Raw genomic sequence first — 21,455 nt, 5'->3', positions numbered from 1 at the left:
TGGAATGGATATGAGCAAGCACTCGAAGAAGAAAAGACGGTTACTCACCGTTGTAACTGTTGTTCTTCGAGATGTGTTGCTCATATCCATTCCAAACCCGCCCCCCGTCCCCACTGTCGGAGTAGCCGGCAAGAAGGAACTGAGGGGGCGCCGGGTCGGCTGGGGTATATATTCAGCGCCATGAAGGCGCCACTCTAGGGGGCTCCACAGCCGACCCGCCGGTGTTGCTAGGGTAGAAAATCTTCCGACGATCGTGCACGCGGCGCGCGCACACCTAATGGAATGGATATGAGCAACACATCTCGAAGAACAACAGTTACAACGGTGAGTAACCGTCTTTTCCTCTCTCCAAAGTCCATTTGCTCCACGGAGAAAAGAATGTGTTTGCTTTTTCAGAAGGAATTATATTTATTGACAGCTCTTCCTGGGAGTAAAGCATTTATTGTCACAACACTTTCTGTCAACAGTAGAGTAGCAGCCTAGGAGCTTGAGATCAGAGACCAGTTTAAGTACTGTGAATATCCAAACTTTTATTCACGATGAACTTGTATTCATTTTTATATTTTCAGAACTCCAGGACACTCATTATATAGTCCTAGTGTCATAACAAGATGCTTAGCTCTTACGCTAAGCATAGCTTTTCATCTTCACAGCACTTTGCAATCATTAACGAATCCTCACATTGCCCCGAGTAAGATAAATAGGTAAGAATAATGATCTCCATTTTGACAGATAGGGTAACTAAGTCTGAACGGAAATGTGTCTTTCAAAGCTAGAAGTGGGAAGTGTCAGTCAGTGAAGTGTTTTTAACCGTAGTTTATACATTTATTGCCAATTACCTTAACAGCTAAATTACAAAATGACTTGAAACAGACAGTTTAACTAATAGTTAGTATCATTTACTTTATGAAAACAAGAGGCTAACATGTATTAACAGATTTATTGATCACTTTACCGACTTAAGATACAATTTTATACAATCAGTAGCAATAACATACATTATGAAAAGCAATACTCCTAAGAAACAATGGCGTATACAATACGAATTTTACTAAAAGTTTTCAAACCAAGCTTTTACAGTGCTAAACAGACTACTGCCATACTCAAACTTTTCCTCTAATCATCAGGAATAATGTTGTTTACTTGACAAAGTAGCTTGTCCATGGTTAATGTGGTTTTAGAAATCAGCAAGACAACTTTAAAAGGTTTAAACATCCATAACATTGTCATTACTTTAACATTCACACTGATAAAGTGATATATTTAATACTTTATAGCATTATTAAACAGTGTAAAAATATATTGCATATATATATGTTTCCTTTTTCCTGAAAAAAAAACCTAGTACAAACTAGTAGTATATGATTCCCTTTCAAGTTTCTTTCTTTATTTTTTTTGTTAGATTGAATAGTAGTTGAAATGAAACTAAGATATGGGAACAGAGAATCACTGATGTGCTCCCCTCTAACCTCTGTCATAGCTACTAACCCCTTGGCGCACTGGTGGGTCCATTTTTCCTGCCATTAAAGCCAGCAGATGAAATCCTGTCCCCCATTGATGTCAATGGGACTTTTGCCATGGACTTCAGTGGGGCCAGCATTCTGTTTTCTGCCAGTGTTTTCTGCAATGAAAAATGCCTGGCTCCCTTCACCAAGAGGTTAAATACCGCAGTATGTTTAGCCACTACAGTAAAAATTAAGAAATGCTACACTCAAATTGTTCATTTGCAATAATGAAAAAAAAATCAGTGATAAATTAGTCAGAAAAAAGTAAACTTGTAAGGTTAAATGATCTTAGGTTTTTACAATGTTGAAAATTTCACAGTGGACACAGTATGCTAGTACAGATGAATGTTAATGTTTGCAATACTAAACATTGAGTATAAAGGTAATCATAAGTACACAGCAGCTTCCTGGTTTTCTGGGCCAAGACGAAAGACATAACAAAACAGGAACAAGAAATGATAAGATTAATTTTAGCTACTTATCAGGCTGTACACGGCTCCAAGGAAAACAAGAACAAGACCCATCTCCATGTTGCAAACAACTATCTAACACAGATTGCCGCTACTACTCTAGCCAAAGCAATTCTCCTTCCACACTAGTGGGCAGGTCCTGCAGTAAGCACATCCAGACATATGTAGATCCAAGACAATATAAGCCAAATCAGATGTGTATATTGGAACAGGATGAGACAGATAAAAGATGTAATTAAAGAGCAATGGATAATATGCATAAATAAATGGCCATGGCTGAAAATGAATTATAAAAAACACCCAGAAACTGAATTCAAAAAATACTCTTCTGTATAAATATATATTTTTCCGGTGATGTTTAAATTTATGACATGATTAAATCTTGTAAGGATAAACCTCAACCTATATACCCATTATTGACCATTTCTTTAATCGGCAGCATTTTGAGACAAACAGACCATCTTATACTATTGGCAATATGGGGGAAAACCTCCCAGTTGAGTCGTCTGCTGAGGCTAATATATTCTGAATCCAGCACACAGAAAACACACTCATGTTATATACTATAATTTGTTGTTGTCTTTGACTTTGTGACTTTATGTAATTCATTGCTTAGTGAATGTACTTTGTCAACAGGTTTAGGTTCTTGTGTGTGTGTCCAGGCTTTTACACAAGGCCTTTATAAAAGATGTGTGTATATATAGTTAGTAAGAATAATTTACCACAGAAAAATAAAAAGCTATATTTGATGGCTCTATTAACACGAACTGTCTTTAACAGTTGAACTATTTCACATTTTTAAAATTACTTTGTTTAAAATAGCACTTGAGCAAGTACCAACACAAATTCATCTACTGTAAACTGGAACCTGAAATAATGCACCATCATCTGGAAGTAGATCACCTTTCTGTCTTTCCTCATTTTTTTTAAACCATCCATAGAATAACTCCTGATTAAAATGGAGAGTTATGTGAGGCACGTGAGTATATTTTTTCAAGGCTGTATTTTTAGTTAATTTGAATATAACTTTATTCATGTGGCACTAAAAATCAAAAGTAATTGAATCTTGAGCATGCATTATTAAGAACACTGGCTGAAATAACCACTAAGTGACGGGTCTCTTTAAAACATATATTCAGAAAAACATTAACAGTACAATGGAAACGGCTTCCATCAAGTGCCATGTACTTTTCAGTTATTCCGGAAGTTAACAGATGCTTATACATATATTTCAAAAATGAACTCATCAACCAATGAGTGATTGACTTCAGTGGAGAGTGCTGGATGATCAGCACTTTTCAAAATCAGGCCAGTTATTTGGATCTTAAATAGGAATTTAGGAGCTTAACTTTAGACAGCAACTTTGGATAATCTTGGCATTTGTTTATATACTGTTTACACTTGCCCAAATAGATCTGTATACATGAGAAAAGATGGTACAGTATAATAGCCATTTCAGAATGGCATTAGAACACATCAGTAATACCATGCATGTGTCAATATCCAGTAAATGTACTCACGGCTATTTTCCTTATTTTTAATCAAATTGCTTTGTGTTATAGCAAAAATCCACTTACCCCACATAAGCAGGAAAGAGGAAGGTAGTTTGAATGAAATAAGAGCTAATCCAAAACCCAAACTAATTCCAATCCTTTTTTCAAGGTTAACAAAAACTAAAATTAGACATGTCTTTTTACCTTGTTTTGAAATCCACCTCTCTGGCTTCAGAGCAATATAGATGAGGAAATATTGGAAAACTATGAAAAATAGCTGTCCTTGCGGTATTCCCACAGCTCCTGATGTCATGATCAGTTCTTGGGCAATGGAGGTTCTGTCTGCAGCACATCCAAACCTTCGGAGGCTGCCCCATCACTAGTTTGAAAGTCAAAGTTTCAAGAGCTTCCTTCTTATATTGCCATTGCTTTGGGGATCTAGCAAGTGATTGTGATGGTGGTAGAGTGTCTCTTGCTGGCTTTATGGATAAAAATATGAAAACAGTCTAGGCACTATTTTCAAATATTTGGGTGCGCCAATGGGCATGTGGGCATCAAGTGCCAATGTGGGATTTATTTAGGTGTCCAGCTGAGGCACCCAGTTTGATTATGTGGCTTGTAGCATTTATTATGAGTTTAGTGTGAGTTTGATCTCTCTGCACTGATGTTTCATATTTTGAACGTTACTTTTTGGTCTTGTGTAATAATTATGGGCCCACACCTCAAGCCCTGTTCCACAGGAGTAAAAGGACACATTATTAGTCCTCCCCCCACCCCATGATTGTTGCTGAGGATGGCTGGCCTGGTGTAGTGTTCTGTACAGTAACTGCAGACCTGCTTAACAAAAAAAGGGGTGCAAAAGTGCATGAGGCCAAAGAGCTCAGAGTATGATTCGGGGCTCCCTGCCATGGATAATTGTAAAATGTTGCCCGGGGGCATGTGAGGGCATCCATTCTGATGACCTACTGTCCTCACCCTGACTGACAGCTGTTTCCTTTCCCAGTGGAACATCAGGGAGGAAGTGCTCCTGTGATGTTACCTCCTCTACTCTGCAGCTGCCCTGCAATGTAGTCCAGTGAGGGACAGTTGTGGACATGGCCCCCCAGAACCAGGAACGGGTTAGACATCTGTGCAGGAGCTATAGAGCTGCCCTGACCGGGATTTCTGTCCTCCATTGTATGGAGAGGGCTTTGCAGTGTCATAGCCAGGCCAAGCCACACAGCTCTGGTCCGGTTTGGTGGGAGGGCCAGGATTTGGCCCCAATAGCTTTAAGTTTTGGATCAGCACCCAGATGGCACAAATACTAGTTACATCTACAGTGTAGGTACACACACGTACACACCTGCTTACAAAACATGTACAAATTTTGTGTATAGTATTACTCACTACTGAGTAATTGGCAGGGTAAGTAAAGTACTTATAGTTTGCACTACAAATAGAATGTACAAAAAGGTGTGGTTACTTTGGCACACACCGAAGACTAATAGTTTGGAGGGCATGTGCTAATGCATGCAACAACATTACATTTTCTCCTTATTATGAGGTCAAAATGGTTCTTGGCCAATGGAGGGCAGAGAACACTTATTCGGGATTACAAACAGGACACAGATAGACGCCCCCAACAAGTACATACATACATCACCATAAGGCAGGATTATGCTTTGAACAGCAGTACGGCATTGCACACCGAGGCACAAAGAATCAAACTTTATTTTGTAACAGTTAATAGCCTAAAAGAAATAAAAATTGATTTTCAAATTAGTTTTAAGACGTTTTGGGAAGGATAATGCGTCTCTAGAAAAAACATATGAAGGTACAACCAGCACTGCAAACCAAGTCAGTAAAAATTACTTCTAGATCTGAAGCATGAAATGAAATGTCAGATGCTGTAAATTAAAAAAAATTAATAGAGCTACTGGAGGGAAAAAAACAAGCATTGTTCAAAATATTTATTCAGGGTTCAGGCCTTCTATAACCCCAGCATGTTTTCTTGTCCACACAGAGTCAATAAAATGCACTGGTGCCGTGCTTTAGCCAAAAAGATCTTTGGATGGGAATGCCTAAACTGCTGAAAACTATGAAGAGGCTTTTGAGTTTAAAGATACCAAACAGAAAACCAACAATAAATCTCTTACTGAAGCCACACAGTTACTAGGAAATTTTGGTGAACTGCAAATATAAATCTGGTGGCTTTATCCTGGCCAGTCTCCCCTGTGTAAAATATTTACTTAATCTGGACTCATAAAAATATTTGATTACAATTCATCATGTAATTGGTCATGCAGAAGAGTTGTTAAAGCAAAATTGCCCTTTTAAATGCATGTGATATCGTAAGGCTGTTACAGCTTCCATGGCCATAAATAAAAGGACAAAAACTTTCATTACTGACTGCTTTATATAAATGAGATTACAGGGAAGAAATCCTAAAGCGTGAGAGAACTATGCTGACTAAACATTAAAGCACATCATGTACTCAAAAATCATTTATTAAACTAGCACTAAAGCAAGAATCAAATCTGATTTTTGTGTAACTTCACTTTTTAAAAATCGATTTGTTTCCCCCAGTCAGCACTTTAATTTCTTGGGCCCTGAGCCTGAAAAGACTAACAATGCATGTGCTTAACTTTGCACACAGGGCGTAAAATTAAGCACAAGTGTAAGGCTTTGCAGGACTGGGCCCTGCCTTAGTGTTAATGGAATCGTAGGCATAGTATGACTTCTATATTTTGGGGGGAAGAGGGCAGCTCCAGTCAGGCCCACAGTGCCTGCCCCAAGCTTGCAGTTTGGGGGGGGGGGGGGACGAGTTGCAAACTATGCCCATGAATGCAATTTATTTTTAAATTGTGTTTGATTTGTTTTTAAAATACAGATTTTGATATCTGCCATATCACATTTGAAGTATCTTGTCATGTTTCAATACTATGAACTTCAAAGGATGCAAAATCAAATTATAAATGAAAACAAAAGGTGAGGACTGCAAGATTTGTACAGTGACTTTTGTGTGTGTATGAACTGAGAAGCATTGGGTGCTTCAAATCAGACTGACGTGAATGCCCAGTGAGATGGAACGGACTTAGATGCATGGAAAAAGATCACAAGCAGAAAACCTGCAATGTACACAAATCCTGACACGGGACCATGCCATTTACCCTGCCTAGAGTAATGATGCACAATAGAAGCATACCTACTACACCGCTTAATGGGGTGCAGCCTGCTGCCTCCGACACATATGGCTGTTATCCTCCACACACCCTGCTCTCCAAGTGCAGGGGCTGCAACTGTGCCTGGCCCTCATGCAGGCTACACAAGGGGCAGGCTCTTTGCATCCTTCTCACACTGAGCACCTTTGTAAGGGCTAGGTAGACACTGAATCTGAGAAAGTAAGTGTCTGTTTTGTGTTCTCACCTCCAGTTAGCAGCAGAGAAAAGACTTAACACAAAAGATTTTCTTTCCTACTATCTCCCCTCTTCACCCTCATTTTAAAGTAACTTTTCTTCACCTGTTCTATTTAGCTTTTAAAAATTAACAATTGAAAAAATATTAAAATAAATACGCATTTAACATATAAATGCTTCTGTCAATCTATAATGTTGCTGTCGGTGTTATTTTCTTAAGGCCTGATCCAAAGCCTATTGAAGTCAATAGGAGACTTTCCATTGACTTCAATGCTCTTTGGATAAGGCCCTTTTAGAGCATGTTTCTTTTGGTAGGAACTTTGGTGGGCTTGGAAGGATTCAATTTTTATCTTTATATGTTGGTAAACGTCCATGTCATCGCACACACGAACCAACAGAAAATATTTCCATAGATAATCATCAAAATTTATCAATAGGCAACGTAAGAAAAATGCTGCTTGAGAACTTACTAGAATTTAAGGATATTTACTTTGTGTATTACGACATATGATGTTGATTTAGTTGGGATTAGGTCCTGCTTTGAGCAGGGGGTTGGACTAGATGACCTCCTGAGGTCCCTTCCAACCCTGATATTCTATGATTCTACAATTTGTGTTTTAATGGTTGCAAAGCTACCTTTTTGACTTGCAACATCAACTCTCATTAAATAATTGTCTGACCACCCCCAACTGGGAAAATCTAACTGCAACCTGCACCCACTAGCCTTAGGGTCCGGATCTGCACACTCTCCAAACATGGAACTCCTGTACACAGTCAGTTCCTTTATGTTGTAAGGCTTCTCAAACACCCAGAGCCACAACTTTGAATCTCTTCATTTCTGTGCCCTGCCACACTTGTGTAGCAGTAGAGCACAGCAGCACTCTTTGAAGCCTTGACACTCTGTGGGATCAGCAGCATTTCAAAGACGTGACAGCTCCTACATCTCGCCCTGCAGGAGTGGGTACAGCCTGTCACACTAGCTGAGGCAGCTTCCTAGTGATGAACAGTGAAGTCAACAGGAGTTGATGGGGCTCAGCAACTTGCAGGACTTGGCCTTCAATTTGGGCTTGATGCAAATCCCATTGACTTCAGGTCAGGATCTCAACGGCCGTGTGAACTAGGGCTGTCAAGTGATTAAAAAAAATCACAATAAATTACGTGATTAAAAAAATTAATCATGATTAATCGTGCTGTTAATAATAGAATACCATGTATTTAAATAATTATGGATGTTTTCTACATTTTTAAATATATTGATTTCTATTACAACACAGAATACAAAGTGTACAGTGCTCATGTTATGTTTATTTTTTATTATAAATATTTGCACTGTAAAAAAAGAAATAGTATTTTTCAATTCACCTCATACAAGTACTGTAATGCAATCTCTATCATGAAAGTTGAACTTACAAATGTAGAATTAGGTACAAAAAATAACTGCATTCAAAAATAAAACAATGTAAAACTTTAGATCCTACACGTCCACTCAGTTCTACTTCAGCCAATTGCTCAGACAAACAAATTTTTTTACTTTTGCTGGAGCTTAATGCCGCCCGCTTCTTGTTTTCAGTGTCACCTGAAAGTGAGAACAGACATTCACATGGTACTGTTGTAGCCGGCATCACAAGATATTTATATGCCAGATGCGCTAAAGATTCATATGTCCCTTCATTCTTCAACCACCATTCCAGAGGATATGCATCGATGCTGATGATGGGTTCTGCTTGATAAAAATCCAAACCAGAGCGGACCGATGCCTGTTCATTTTCATCATCTGAGTCAGATGCCATCAGCAGAAGGTTGATTTTCTTTTTTGGTGGTTCGGGTTCTGTAGTTTCCGCATCTGAGTGTTGCTCTTTTAAGACTTCTAAAAGCATGCTCCACACCTCATCCCTCTCAAATTTTGGATGGCATTTCAGATTCTTAAACCTTGAGTCTAGTGCTGTAGCTATTTTTAGACATCTCACATTAGTACCTTCTTTGCATTTTGTCAAATCTGCTGTGAAAGTGTACTTAAAATGAACATGTGCTGGGTCATTGTCCGAGACAGCTATAACATGAAATATATGGCAGAATACGGGTAAAACAGAACAGGAGACATACAATTCTCCCCCAGGGAGTTCAGTCACAAATTTAATTAATGCTTTTGTTTGTTTGTTTTTTGTTTTTAAAAGAAACATCATGAGCATGGAAGCATGTCCTCTGGAATGGTGGCCAAAGCATGACAGGGCATCCGAATGTTTAGCGTATCTGGCACGTAAATACCTTGCAATGCCAGCTACAAAAGTGACATGCGAACGCCTGTTCTCACTTTCAGGTGACATTGTAAATAAGAAGAGGGCAGCATTATGTCCCGTAAATGTAAACAAACTTGTTTGAGCGATTGGTTGGACAAGAAGTAGGACTGAATGGACTTGTAGGCTCTAAAGTTTTACATTGTTTTGGTTTTGAGTGCAGTTATGTAACCAAACAAAAAGAAAAAATCTACATTTGTAAGTTACACTTTCACGATTAAAGAGATTGCACTATAGTGCTTATATGAAGTGAATTAAAAATACTATTATCATTTTTATTTGTAATAAAAAAATAATATAAAGTGAGCAGTGTACCCTTTGTATTCTGTGTTGTAATAGAAATGAATATATTTGAAAATGCAGAAAAACATCCAAAAATATTAAACAATAGAATACCATCTGAACTTTATTAAACGGTGTTGATTAATCGCGATTAATTTTTTAATCACGATTACTTTTTTTGAGTTAATCACATGAGTTAACTGTAATTAATTGACAGCCCTAATGTGAACTTTGCAATATTCAGCTTTGATAGTGTTTTACAAATAATTCAAGGTTTGTTACACATCTGTTTGTTGTAGTAAAATGACTGTCCTTGAGCACTATCCAGATTTGTAGCTTTATGGGACATTTCAGGAAGGAATGTATTCTCTACACTTTACCAGTTACTCTGTGTTCCACTGCTTTTCTGGAATAATTTGGCCATAACAAATATCTGAAAGTGGGTTTGTGCTGTTACCTCTCCTTTAAGGGGAAGGCAGGTAGCCAGTATGATGTGTAAATGGATAACTAACATTTCCTCTTCCAGGAACTTGAGTGTTCAGGAAAAGTGGATAACTTTGAAACACTTGGAAAGGCTTCATAAACAAATACTTCCACACTCCGACAGACCTGGTGTATCTCTAAAATTGTGTCAGGTAACCAGAGCCACCAAGGAGGGCTAAAAGGGGGGAAAACACATACAAGACCTTTTAAAAGCATGCACTGGGTTGGGCAGACTTCCCTCTCTTCTGAAATCCAAAAATCAAAACAAACTATAATCAAACAAAAAAATTCCAAGCTCATGAAGGAGTTCTTCCTTTTGTTTATTATTATTTTGGTTTCACGTTCATGTGTTGATTTGAAAGGTCAGTGGTGGCAAAGTTACAGAAAAGGCTTCTATAGAAAGTCAGCAGAAAACAAAAGACAATCTGTTCAAAGGCTGAGAACCTGTGTTCAGTGTTTGGACATGTGCCAAATACAGGATGTTGGCCTGCATGAAAAACTAGCATATGTTACTGCTTACTGCATGTAAGTAGCTCACTAAAGCTAGCTGTTCTGTATACATTAGAACCCTGACACAGATGGTGGCAGAGAGGCAACAGAGGTGATTAACCTGTACTATCTGGAGTTATAAAGTTAATGCTTGAACTCCATTTAATAGAAAGCAAAGCAGAATTTTAAACGGTTATCAAATACCCAACTAAAAGTCCTCCTTTATCGTCTTATATTATACAATGTGGTGCTTATTCTGCTTTGTGGAATATCAATAACCACATGTAGAATACAGAGATCAGCAAATGAGCCCCTGCACTTTTTCTGTATGGATATTTCGCCCTACTTTTTAAGCAATATCAAATGAGTGAGGATTTTTAATGATTTATCAATTAATACCACTTGTTATGTGGGCCATATATGGGATACATAGTGGCCAGTTTGTTAGATCATTAAGACTGTGGTCCTGATTCTCCTCTTACAGCAGCTCTAAACCAGTGAAAATTTATTGCCTTCAAAGAATTATTCCTGACTTACACTGGACAGTCCAAATAAGAGGAGAATAGAGCCCCTAGCTTCAAACATAGAACACTTAACAAATCAGTTAGCTAACTTTAGTAATATATCTTTAGAGGGGGTGAGATGCACCTAATTGTGAATAAAGGACTAACAAATTACTATTTTGTGGTGATAAATTCATGTAAGGACAACTAAATTATGTATTTCAGAGTTGTCACAGACCTTCCTTAACGCAGTCAGAACTTAAAAGGAGCAGGTGCCTGTGTATGTGTGTACATGTGCATGAGAATTCATGCCTAGCTCAATGAAAATCTGATCAGTGGTGTTTAGTTCACTCTTAACATAAAGTTTAAAAAGTACAATCCATCATCTTAATGCCCCCTTCATTTTCACTGTGCAAACCAAAAAAGAAATTGCAACCAAGATTAATATTTCCATCAAGACTTCCTTAGCAATATATCTAGTTCCTCTATATATCATGTTAGTATATTAGCGCCTTTTATGTCCTGTAGTTTCAGTTAGAACCATGCTACCAATATACGTGGTAACTTCAGGAAGTACAGTATTGGTTTTGAGAAGTCCTGGGTTTTGGGGGAGTAAGGAAACGAGGGCTAGTATCTTCCACATCTTTCGGCTGACAAATAAATTGGAACCTAAATAGGCTCAGCAAGGAGGAATAAGTCCTTTGTTGTTCACAAATGGTGTAGGAAAATCTATTTCTTTTCAGGATAGCAACCTGTTATATTACAGCCATTTACTTCCCACTAGTACAATACTGAATTTTTCTCTTTGAGGGCAGAGCTGAATCCTCTTTAAGACATCTTTCAAATAAATAAGTATTCAAATCACATTACATAAATATTGGGGTGCTCTTCGGAAAGGCTGCTATCACAGGAAGATTTACAATGACCCTCTTTTCAACTATCTGGAGAGCGGTTTTCTTCTATACCCAAGAAAGAACTGGACGTTTAGGAATGTTTGAGATCTTTTACCAGTATTGACAAAGTGTGGTAGAACAGCCCTTGCATTTGGTTTCTTGTCTAAAGCTCAACAACTTTGCATTTTATATTTTTGCCAATGTAAGCATGAGGAATGTAATGAAGTGTTGCTGTGCTGCAAGTATCTCAGCAGATGTTGAAATCAGTTCCAGTTCCTGAAAACACTTCTCGCCAACATAGTCTTCGTATTCACGATAACTGAAACATATGGGATTCATCTACATCATTCTTACAGGTATATTCTCTCTCTTTTTAAACTCCCCAGGCTTACTTGCTTCCTTGTACTTTATGATCATATGTGCCTGCATGCTTGTACCCAGGCACGTAGCCCGACGCGTCAACCAGGTCTTCTCGTCCTGCTTTGCCTCTTCCTTTCCCACTTGGATCAAATCTCTCTTTGTGGGAACCAGTGAATTTTGACGTGTCTGTAAGTCGTGATACAGTTGGAGATGAAATGGTTTTCTATTGGGAGAAAGACGACAAAAGAAAATACTTTTCATTGAAAAGAAAACTACTTTTAACACTATAAATCATTAACTACTGTTGATATCCGAATTGCAGAGTAGTGATACATTTTAAGAGACAGGAAACAAATGAGAAATGTTGGTTTTGTGGCACTGGATGTAATGACTTAATTAGTTACAAATTGGAGTACAGAATGGCTTTGGGCATGAAGGCCAAAATTTCGAAAGTGGCTCCAGATTTCGGGTGGGGAGGGTGGAACATCAGGATTCATGTCCCTACTCCAATGAATATCCAGGTAAGTGCCCTAATCATCAGGCTATGGAGTCACACATTTTCTGGCCTAATAATAATTATTTTTTTAAAAGTGGAAAAGCTTCAGCAGAACAGATTTAGAGAGCCCTGCCCCAAAATATCCCATAGCCCAATGGTTAGGGTAGTCTCCCGGGAGATAGGTGACCTGGGTTCAAATCCCTGCTCCATATGAGACTAGGAGAACCTCAGTCTCCCACATCCTAGGTGAGTGCTCTGGCAACTGGGCAAAAGGAGGGGTGGTACCACTAAAACCACATTTTTTGGCAAGAAATAGGTGACCTGGCTTTTACTCAATAGCTGGGATGAAAGGAGAGAAAAAGGTATTGCACGAAGCCCTATGGGATCATGAGAACTTCATTTTTGACCAGAAGCAGAGGTAAGATAGTGGCCATCTTTGACAATTTAGTTTTGTAGATGTATAGTTAAGTCAGAGGAGAAGGGAAAAAATACAAACACGCAGTTTACACCTCTGTGTTTTTTGCATTGTAACAGAAGACAGAGAAGGTGTGACATCTTTTGTGCTGTCAGTTGATGCACCTGGCACTAAGATGATCAGTGTCCAATAATACTTGCTAATCTATCTCATGTGGGTGCTGCAGTATTAGTAATTGTTTATACTGTATTTTAAAGACAAAGTGCCAATACTATTTTTGTGTGGCCCAGTGCATGTTAGGGGAAAGAGTGCTTTCTTTGAGATAAAGCAACCTTCAGGACAAAAGATAATAGTTAACATGCAATTGTTTGCTGTCTTTTATGTTTCTTTCTTGATTTACAAAATACAGTACAAAGGAGTCTTGACATGAAACACAATCTGATAAAAAAAATTATAAAAAAAAATTCACGAAAGATTTCATAATTTCAAAGTTGTTTCTGTTTTTGAAAGACTTTTAAAAAAATCAAAAATTGTTTTGATCTAAACTCAGTTTTCAGCAAACCAATGTTGATGATAATTTTGATAACACTGGGAATAAAATTGATAAAAATCACCAAAAAAAACCACCTCTTGTCAAGACTTCAGCAATGCAATATACCTTCAGCCCTTAGGAAACTTCACTTAGCACAAAATGCTGCAGTGCATGTCCTCAGTTACACAGGTGACTGAGAGCACACCAGACCGGTCCTCTGCTCTCTACACTGGCTTCCCAGAGAATTTCTGATCAAGTTCAAAGTCTCAGTCCTTATCTTCAAAGCGCCCTGGTGTGGGCTTGGGATATCTAAAAGACTGCAGGCCGTAACTGACAATTACTCTCCTCTGGTACAATGGAACTCTCAACAACAAGAGTAAAGCTTTTCTGTGCAGGAAACAGAACCGTCTCTAGGGGTGATCTCAGATCATGGGATGAACTCTCCCAGGAATTAAGCATCATCACAACCTCACCACTCACCTTCTCTAATATAAACACACAGCAACAGGTACATTTAACAACAACAGCCTACCAAAACAAGACACTCCATCACACACACGCTTCTCCCTCTGGGGAGCAGATGAGAGAACAAACAACACGACAGATGTGTAATCACACTGCTTAATGCACTACTGGAAGACGCTCAGATACTACAGCAATAAGTGCAGTATAAAAACCTACACAGAACAGAAACAAAAATCCCACAACCCCCTCCCTCCACCATGACCCCAAAATACCCCCAAAGTTGTTTTCCATTTTTTTTTAATTTTTTTTGTTTATTTAATAAAGAAAAATAAGACTATTTATCCACAAAATAGTTTTGTTAGAAAAAGTTTGAGCAGTCCACCTGGTCACATTAGCAGGTTTTTATAACAACACATTGTAAAAACAGACAAGCAACTTCCATTAAATACAACACAACTCAAATACGTACTCCCTTTGTCAAGAGATCTGAGAGAAGAAAAGCACTACTTTCACTTTGTCCTAAAGGTCACCACACAGGTTTTAATACACCTGTCATAAACATACAGCTAAGGGTAGCATAAAATCCCTCCTTACCCTGTAAAGGGTTAATTCCTCTTTTACCTGTAAAGGGTTAAGAAGCTCAAATAACCTGGGTGACACCTGACCAAAAGGACCAATAAGGGGAGAAGATACTTTCAAATCTGTGGGGGAAAGTTTTGGTCTGTCTCTCTCAGAGACAGCCAAGAAGCCAGGAGGGGAAATGACATCTTTTTAGGTATATCTGAACTAAGCATCTGGTCTTGCAGAAATAGTAAGTAATAGCAGAAAAGAAATGCGTTAGATTACGTTTTGTTTTAGCTTGTGAATTTTTCCTATGCTAAGAGGGAGGTGTATCCCTGTTTTTATAACTTTAAGGTTTTTCCTAGAGGGGAAATCTTCTATGTTCTTAGTCTTTTGTTATTCTGTAAAGTACCTACCATCCTGATTTTACAGAGGTGATTCTTTTACCTTTTCTTTAATTAAAATTCTTCTTTTAAGAACCTGATTGATTTTTCATTGTTCTTAAGATCCAAGGGTTTGGGTCTGTGTTCACCTGTACCAATTGGTGAGGATATTATTCTCAAGCTTCCCCTGGAAAGGGGTTATAGAGGCTTAGGGGATATTTGGGGAAGGTAGGGCTCCAAGTGGCCCTCCCTAAATGTTTGTTTAAATCACTTGGTGGTGGCAGTGATACTAAGGCTAGAAAGGAATTTGTGCCTTGGGAAGTTTTTAACCTAAGCTGGTAAAAATAAGCTTAGGGGGTCTTTCATGCGGGTCCCCACATCTGTACCCCAGAGTTCAGAGTGGGGAAGGAACCCTGACAACACCAAAGGCAGATATTACCTCCAATGTCAAGGACCCTCCACCACTGAGAGCAACCTGCCCCCATCACCAGTTAAATAATGAAGCTGAATGTTTCCAAATTATATTTTGCTTTATATGAATGACATTTGATGGAGACATGCAACATAGTGGAGGTGGCCTTAAAAAATTATGTAAACTTTTTGTTAGATATTGAATAAACCAATTTATACACTTCTCCCCTCCCCTCCATGCAAACAAACCCAACACACCTGAAATGTCTGTTGAGTCACTGTGAAATGATGGAAACCGCTGCAAGTGTGGTTCAGAGCTCTCTGTTCAGAATACCAACAGGTTCAATCATCACTGGGATTCCTTGTCTGCTACTGTCCACTTTTTAAGTTTTCAGCCATTTTGACTTTATTAATTATATCTGTGCAGTGTACAGCTACAGTAAGGCATGGAACTATGCCATGCCAAGAGTCAGACCATTGTGAGATCAGAGGTAGCTCAACCAATCACCACCCTTACTCTGCAGTTAGTTTGCATGGAACAATTTCATTGATTGTAGAGGAAGACTGCACAGATGGTGGTTTACTTGGTCCAACTGCCATCCTTACAAATCAGCACAATTCTCCCAAAACAATACAAACTCCACACAAATTAACACACCCACCCACACAATGGGATTATTGTGTGTGCTGGTTGTGGCAAACATCATTCATGTTTGCAGCTTTTTTTATTCGTATGACTTCACTAATTATACAGGGGAGACAGGACACGCATTCAGCCATTAGTACACAGAATAAGATGTTCTACAGTGCAACTTTGGGGCTTGGTTTTGTGGTGGAAGGGTTAGATCATGTGGAAATAGGCCAGCATTACAGAAAATGTTGTTAAGAGCTGCAAGAATGAGGCTTCTGGAGTATTTATTTCTCAAATAATGTTGTTGAAAGATATTTGGGCCCTTTTTGACACTTTTTTTGAGCTTTATTCCTATATGAATCCAGGGGTAAAGCTCCACTTTACCCTTGGATTCATACAGAAATGAAAATGCTGGCTGGGAAGAAGTGCCACTCTTGCAAATATGTATATTTTATTAGTTTGTTTCGGCATGGCAGTACTTTATATGGGGCTTTATTTTGTTTGTCCTGATTTATCACAGATCACCCGTACACTGCAGTCACAGTGATAGTAGGAAATACACCCCCATCAGCACTTGCCTTAGCTGCACAACTAGACAAAACCAAAGTGTAATAAAATGAATAAGCTCAGACAACAGGACAGCGGAGTTGGACTCTTGGCCTGATGCCCAACAAGGATCTTACTGTTGTTAATATGTACCCAAAGCATTAGTGTATCTGACATGTACTCTGTATATAGATAGTCACATGCTGGCGGGTGGGCAGCTTAGATACTCCACAGCTACTTGTATTAATGCTGACCACAACTGTCCACTGCTGCAGCTGTCCTAATTCACAGCTGACTGGTGGGGGAGACATGCTAGACCTCGGGCACAGAGTTAGCTTGTTAATTTCCTTGTAGCAAATAACCCAGTTCTGCTTTCTTCCAGGCAGAACACCCATAGAGTTTTTGAAATGGGATTGTAAGAACACGATTGTTGTGTGGGCTGGCGTCCATATCCACACTTTGCACTGCATGTAGATTACTTGCATATGTGTGTACTATTTGTAGAGCTGTTTCAGCACATCCACAATACATTACCACCTACTGCAAATGCAGCACTCTCAGGATATGACATGCCCGTCAGGAGCAGCAGGAAGGCGGGGGTTCTTGCTGCAGAATTCAGGACCAGTTTACTGTGGAGTACCCAGGCTCCTGTGTCTAGTCAAGTCTCCCCTCCAACCCCCGCATCACTTGCTGTGAAGATTTCAGTGGGCCAAAAAACATTGATAATTGCCAAAAAATAATTTAAAAATACCAATGTAATTACACAGCACGGAGTTTGCAACAGGTGTGAGCAAAGGGTTAGTCAGGGCTTTGGTGCAAAACACATGGCCCTTTCCTCTCCATCCTCCACCACCCACAGACACAATTTTCGGTATAAGGAACAGCTAAATTAGGCAATTGGTAAGCAACAGCATGTGTCCCCATCTGTTATATAGGCTGGAAGTGGAGGGGAGAACCCCTCATCTCAGCCCCTTGGCTGCTCAGAACAACAGTTGCAGCAGCATATCAGCAAAGGGCAGGTTGTAAGACAAAATGCATTTGGGGCATTTATTGGACAGGGTTATTTATAGGTGCCTAATTCCCTCTCTGTAAGTGAGAACCAGGAGCTTCCTGCTACAAGCATCTCTCCCATTTGGACAGTGCTGACCCAAGCTCATTAAAAAAATAAAGAAGCCAGAGCAGATTGTATGGTCTGTGGGATGAGCGAATGACCTCAAGTAAGCAGAAAAAAAGTTAATCAAGCTGTGATGCTTGCCGAAGTATCCTTCAGTCTCCCCAGACACTGAAAGCAATTGTAGTGGCTGTTGGGGCTGGAAACTTGCAAAAAGCAAAGCTTATTAGTAAGTAGTCAAAGGGGTAAACTTAGTTTTTTCCCATATGTGTTTATAGAACATTGTTGCTAAAATAGTTCTTTACCCTCACACCACAGGATGCTACCAACAATTAAGGCTGTTTGTAAACAGAAATAATCCACATGCAAGAGACAATCTTTTCAGTGTGAAGTTATTTAAGATCACAGTCCCTATTGTAAAACACACACGTTGTGTAGCACTCGCCTCATCTTCATCTCTGCTTACTTTGCTAACTTCGGTTTTACATGTTATACATTCTCACGTCACGAGACGCCTTCTACGTTTTAGGTGACTTCCTTAAACTTCAGCAGATTAGTCTTCAGGACAGAATTCAGTTCTGATGGGTTGTAAGGGCACATCTCAAAGAGTTGGATGAAAAATGATATGCTCCAACTTTTTCTACCCCCACCCCACCCCCATGAACAGCCGTGACAAGTAGAGGTTTAATAGACTTGTACATATAACCCAATTCAAGCCCTGGGATTGCTGAAGTTCGGATGGAACACACACACAGAGTCAATTTCTGAGCAGATGTACAATTGATTTAACCCCACTGGTTTCACTGGGACTGCAGAAGGTGTACGTCAGTGCAGAAGGTCTCCAATGTCAACACTACAATGCACAAAACAATAGTGCTACATTTGTTTTCTGAAGTTGCCAGTCATTTATCTGGGAACTTTCTTCATTTTGGGAGTTATTTCCCCAGGTATCTACATATTTTTCTATTGTTACCTCATAGAACCCCAATGCTAGGCCTAATGCACATCAACAAAAAGGTCCATACGTCTTCATCGGTAAGGATCAAACCCGTTTTCAGTGCCATAGCAATACTCTCTCTAAAGTGTGGTAGATAGCAATAGATGTAATAAAACAGCCCTATCCTACAATTTAGCAACTCTTCCTCATTTCTCTAATCGTCTAGTTCAGCGTTTTTTAAAGTTAGGGTCACGACCCAGTACTGAATTGCGGCATGTCAGGCACTGGGTTGCTCTGGTCAGCACCACCGACCAGGATGTTAAAAGTCCCCTTGGCGGTGCTGCCCAGCTAAGGCAGGCTAGTGCCTACCTGTTCCGACACTGCGCTGTGCCCCGGAAGCAGCCAGCAGCGGGTCCGGCTTCTAGGCAGGGGGGCCACAGGGCTCCACGCACTGGCCCTGTCCTGAGCACTGGTTCCACACTTCCATTGGCTGGGAACCGGGGGTGGGGAGGTTGCGGTACCTGCAAGCGAGAGTCACGCACCTCCGCCTAGGAGTCGGACCTATTGCTGGCTGCTTCTGGGGTGCAGCACAGTCCCAGGTCAGGCGGGAAGCCTGCCTCTGCACCCTGGCTGCGCCGCTGACTGGGAGCCGCCAGAGGTAAGTCAGTGCCCCAACCCTACACCCCAATCCCCTGCCCCAGCCCTGAGCCCACCCAAAACCTGGAACCCCTTCCTGCACCAAACCCCTCATCCTCAGCCCCATCCCAGAGCCTGCACCCCCATCCCAGAGCCCTGACCCCTTCCTGCACCCCAATCCCCTGCCCCAGCTCAGAGCCCCCTCCCACTCCCTGAACCCCTCATTCCCAGCCCCACCCCACAACCCTCATCCCTGCACCCCAACCTTCTGCCCCAGCCCTGAGCCCCTCCCACACCCCAAACTCCTCATCCCCAGCTCTGTTGGGTTGCGGGCATCAACAATTTTCTTCAACTGGGTGCCCAGAAATTTTTTTGAAAACCACTGATCTAGTTTTCCAATAAATTCAGGTCTGTGGACTTTGCTATGGGCCTTCACATCAACTTGCTAATGATTTTAAACTCTCATGTTGCAAAGTCACCAACCAACCACAATTCCCAATGAAGCCATTGGAAAACGAGGATGCTCATTACCTCTGAAAAATCAGGCCACAAGCCTTCAAAACAGTGTATCAATTTCACAATCTTAGAACAAAGAAAATAGTGATCCCACCCATTATGTTCATTTCCATCACAAGCTGGAGCCATCTATTGAGAACAGTTACAGCACCGGGGAGTCAAGAAGTATATGTAAGAAACATAAAAGTAGTCTCCATGGAGACTGACAGAGTCTCTCTCCAAATTAACTGAGTAATGCGTAGGTCTTTTCTCCAATTGTATCTGAAGGTATTGAGACGAATCCCACCCTTGTTTGTATTACAAGCAGGTGATGACAAGCCTGTCTGGCCTTCTGTTAGCACAGTTTCCCAAGAGACATATTGATTGTCCACCATGCTTCCAGAAGTGCGAACATCCAACAGACAGAGAATTCTACCTTGGCAATTTCATATTTCTTTTGGATTTGTTCAAAAGACAAACAATAGCTTCAGTTTCCATTTCTTTGTCTTCCAGGTTTTCTTGGTCCAGGTATGTTCACAGATTGTGAAATGTATACATGCTCAGATAGACGAATACTCAGACGATACTACTTCTACTACACTTACTAGTTTTCTAAATGCTTTGTTTACATTAACAGAACACTAAAGAAATAGTGAAGTTGAGTGTAGACCATGTCTTTGAAAACAAACAGATAGCATAGGCAGATTTAGTTCCTTCCACAATCTAATTTGCTCTCACTCTGTAGTGATTAATGAATGGGTTTCTCATTCTTATCAAAAGATCAATCCAGAGAATTTCACATTCGCTGCTATACAGAATTAGGAAATGCAAGATGCTCCTTTGACCAAACTCATTTACTTCTAATGAATTCTTGGTTAATATAAGAATAAAATACTTTTCTACATCCAAGAAACAAATGGCATTGGAATGTGGGATTGGGAAAATGTGGACAATACGATCATGGTAAGATGTACATTTTCAAGCAGATCTGTTTTCCTACAAAGACAAGGACTTTCATCTTTCCAGGTCTCTTCTGTCAGAGGTCAATTGAGATACCACAGAGCATGATTTGGTTAAGGTCAATTGTTCTTTATATATCCAGGTATATAAAAGAATTAAGCAGGCCAATAGAAACACTGGTCTTCAATAACTTTTTAGTATTCTGACTTAACTACAACTTATACTAAGCCTGGACTAAAAAAAATATCCAAAGTATCTGTAAGGCAGGGGCCTGAACAAGATGATTTTTTTCAAAGCAAGCATGTGGTTGTTTACACAGACTTATTTTAGCCTCCAGAAAACCAAACTGAGTCCCCCATATTGCTTCTTCATCCCTGCTATTCTGATGCAAGCAAGGAAAAGAGGAACTCTTGCCTTCAAATGAAAGGGATCCAGTGGACACTAGTTTGTTATAAGTAAACCTGTAGGATATTTATACAGCTTCTTCAGCTGGCTTATAAGACGTTCCAAATTTCAACAGAACTCCCTGTATGTGCTGTTGTGTATGCAACTTGCTCTATCAAAGTGTTGTCTCTTCAGCCATGGACAAAACTAAGTATGGGGGCTGGACTGGTAATTGGTCCATGGATAAACTATAGGTCAGAGCATGTTAACTCTTCTCAGTAGCACATCTGCACTATACAGTATGGAGCAAAGAAACAGCTGCCCC

The 21,455-nt window shown here is 39.9% G+C and overlaps 1 protein-coding gene across 5 annotated transcripts in view; it reads right to left on the bottom strand.

Moving 5' to 3' along the window:
* Positions 1–921: 921 nt before the first annotated feature.
* TPPP (tubulin polymerization promoting protein) overlaps positions 922–21,455 on the bottom strand; it is a 128,633-nt gene continuing 108,099 nt past the window's right edge. For 4 of the 5 annotated variants that reach the window (XM_054018699.1, XM_054018702.1, XM_054018701.1 and 1 more), the window contains 2 exons: positions 12,200–12,390; positions 922–7,986 (listed from right to left, as the gene is read on the bottom strand). In XM_054018699.1, the coding sequence (XP_053874674.1) occupies positions 7,965–7,986; positions 12,200–12,390 (213 nt within the window). In that variant the 3' untranslated portion in view covers positions 922–7,964. Of the gene's footprint in view, positions 7,987–10,221; positions 12,391–21,455 lie in introns of those variants that run through there. The other variant, XM_054018700.1, reaches the window with a different exon arrangement.

This window comes from Malaclemys terrapin, chromosome 2, assembly GCF_027887155.1.
Source record: "Malaclemys terrapin pileata isolate rMalTer1 chromosome 2, rMalTer1.hap1, whole genome shotgun sequence".
Lineage (NCBI taxonomy): Eukaryota > Metazoa > Chordata > Testudines > Emydidae > Malaclemys > Malaclemys terrapin.
This window is presented reverse-complemented; position numbering and strand designations above follow the sequence as displayed.